Here is a 2,410-nt window from a genome sequence, read left to right as displayed (position 1 = left end):
TGTTACACAATACTAAATAATTATCGCAAATTTAAAAAAAAATCTGTACGTCAATTAAATTTAAATCAAGTGCAACAGTTAGAACATAAGTATACATATTTTTCATTATAAATTACACAAAAGTATTAATTACTGACGAATGAAAATCATACTATTGCATGCAGATAATAATATAAATATTAAAAAAAAAAAAAAACAGCATAAAGTAAATAATTTTCCTCATGATGTCATTCGATGACGAACGGATAACCAATACCGATCCGGCGAGAAAAACGGAAGAAAGCATTAGTGCGGTTACTCGGGATAAGACATCCGTGCACGATGTAGCGATCGGTGAGTAGTAAAGTTGTTCTGCATGATAATCAGTATAGTAGTGAAAAGTACATCAATCAACATGTATCCGCAATCGTTCGGTTACTTAGTACCAATAATAATTTTTCTGCATTTATTAATATATAATTTAGCAGATTCTCGTCATCTCTATCGGATGGAGATACCGCGCAAGTGTTGTTCTCCCGATAATTTTTTTAACGAGCATTTAGAGTGTATTAATCGAACTGTTAAATCATCCCTATCGAGTATTGATATTAAAAAAAAATCCTCATTTTTATCATCAGCTTTAACTTTACTATCAACATCACCATTTTTGTCAAGCAGTGATGGGTTAAAGTGCATATTCAATGAGTCGCTGATTTTTAACGGAACCTATAAATTAGACTCGAGGGACTCGTATGTAACACTCCATGCGCCAAATAATTTTTGCATCGAGGACACCGTCAATGGGACAACAGTGTTGGCTAGATGTCCGTCTCCAGAGGAACGACATCGTTCGCAGATCCACAATCTGGGTGCGGTTATATTCTGGGGAGCGCAGACCTACATGTCTACAAACATCGCCCACGTGGTCTTGTGTACTATTGTTGTTGTTATCTACCTGTCTGTACCACAGCTACAACGTGGTCTCTACAATCGTGCCGTTGTCAGACACAATATATGTCTCATGATGACTGGTGTCGTCTTACAAATGCTCGGCTTCTGCGAGCTTGGAAACTGCCAATTCAATGACTACTTGATGATTTTTTCATGGCTGAGTCTTCAGTACTTCACCATCGCTACCGTATTTTGGCTAAATGTTATTTGTTATGACATGACTTTGGCAATAACCAAGTTCCGTTGGATAACTGGAGCCGGACAGCATGACAATATTGATGAGAATCGTAAGATTTTTATTTATGGACTGTTTGCCTGGGGAGGCTCTTTCTTGCCGGTGATCCTTGCCGGTCTCTGTGATTACATTCCTTCGGTACCGAAAGACTTTATTCTTAAACCGAATTACTTAAAGTTTCGTGACGGACCAAGCCCTATTGTAAATCTGTATTTTTTTCTCGTACCCGCGTTTACTTTGCTGCTAAACAATATTTTGTTTATTTACACAACATTCAAAATAATCAAGATTCAACGCAGCACTCAGATCGCGACGTCCAATCAGAAAAATTTATTGAAAAAAAAATACTTTTTGTTTCTGAGATTGTATTTACTGATGGGCGCGCCCTGGTTCTTCGGAATGGTACTCGCGTGTTTGAATAAACTTGTTTTACTTAAAACATGTCGGCTAATACAGCCTTCGCTGTGGCTTCTGATACTCGCGACTCACAAATACGTCATTACTAAAATAAAATCCTTGTCTGCTAGTTACAAGCGCAGAAAATGTAGCGTCACAACTATCAGCGCTTAATTTACCAGCAAGTGGAAATCATATTTTAGTGATAAGTGGCAAAGTGGAAAAATCATTTTTATGATAAAATGTACATTACGAGTAAAGATTGAGAAATACAAAGACTGAATATTTTATAATAAACGTGCATTAATTAGCACTTTAGTATATTTTATACATTTATGTGAATAAGTACTCCGGGATATCCAGTACTATTTATAAAGTCTTGTTGGCAAGTGATATTGAAGTTGTGGTTTAAATTTCCGTTATGCAACTCACATTCTGTGGAATCCCCGCCGATGAAACTTGTTTTGTTGTTAAAAGAAAAATATATAATTATTATAAATGCAATATTGTACTTTTTAATTCTACTCATGTGTAAAAAAAAATAATTATTGCTTATATATATATATACATACATAAATATGTATAGTCAAATGTATTGTAAGGATTTAAGATTTTTTATAAGTGATGAATAATTGTGGTTAAATATTTTTTTTTCCTGTTAGATATTTACAATTTCTATTTACGGGAATGAAAAGGATTGAATGAGCCCCCAGAAATTTGGACTACCCAAAATTTGTTAAAAAACATATTCAAAATTCATAATTAAAAATATTCCATATTGATAAGAATTTTATATTTCATAGCAGTCCATTATGCCCCAAATTTTGATTTTTTTAAAGCTGATACTGC

General features: G+C 34.2%; 1 protein-coding gene across 1 annotated transcript; it reads left to right on the top strand.

The window, feature by feature from the left end:
- The first annotated feature begins 286 nt into the window (after window positions 1-286).
- On the top strand, window positions 287-1,973 carry LOC103577933 (uncharacterized). Its single transcript, XM_008558826.1, has one exon. It carries the CDS (start codon window positions 356-358, stop codon window positions 1,733-1,735), a length of 1,380 nt encoding a protein of 459 aa, XP_008557048.1. The 5' UTR covers window positions 287-355; the 3' UTR covers window positions 1,736-1,973.
- The last annotated feature ends 437 nt before the right edge of the window (window positions 1,974-2,410 follow it).

This window comes from Microplitis demolitor, chromosome 1 (genome assembly GCF_026212275.2).
Source record: "Microplitis demolitor isolate Queensland-Clemson2020A chromosome 1, iyMicDemo2.1a, whole genome shotgun sequence".
NCBI classification, from domain to species: domain Eukaryota; kingdom Metazoa; phylum Arthropoda; class Insecta; order Hymenoptera; family Braconidae; genus Microplitis; species Microplitis demolitor.
This window is presented reverse-complemented; position numbering and strand designations above follow the sequence as displayed.

Bases quoted from the DNA above. Each gene is read 5' to 3' on its own strand.
- LOC103577933 (XM_008558826.1), top strand. From the start codon at position 356: ATGATAATCAGTATAGTAGTGAAAAGTACATCAATCAACATGTATCCG.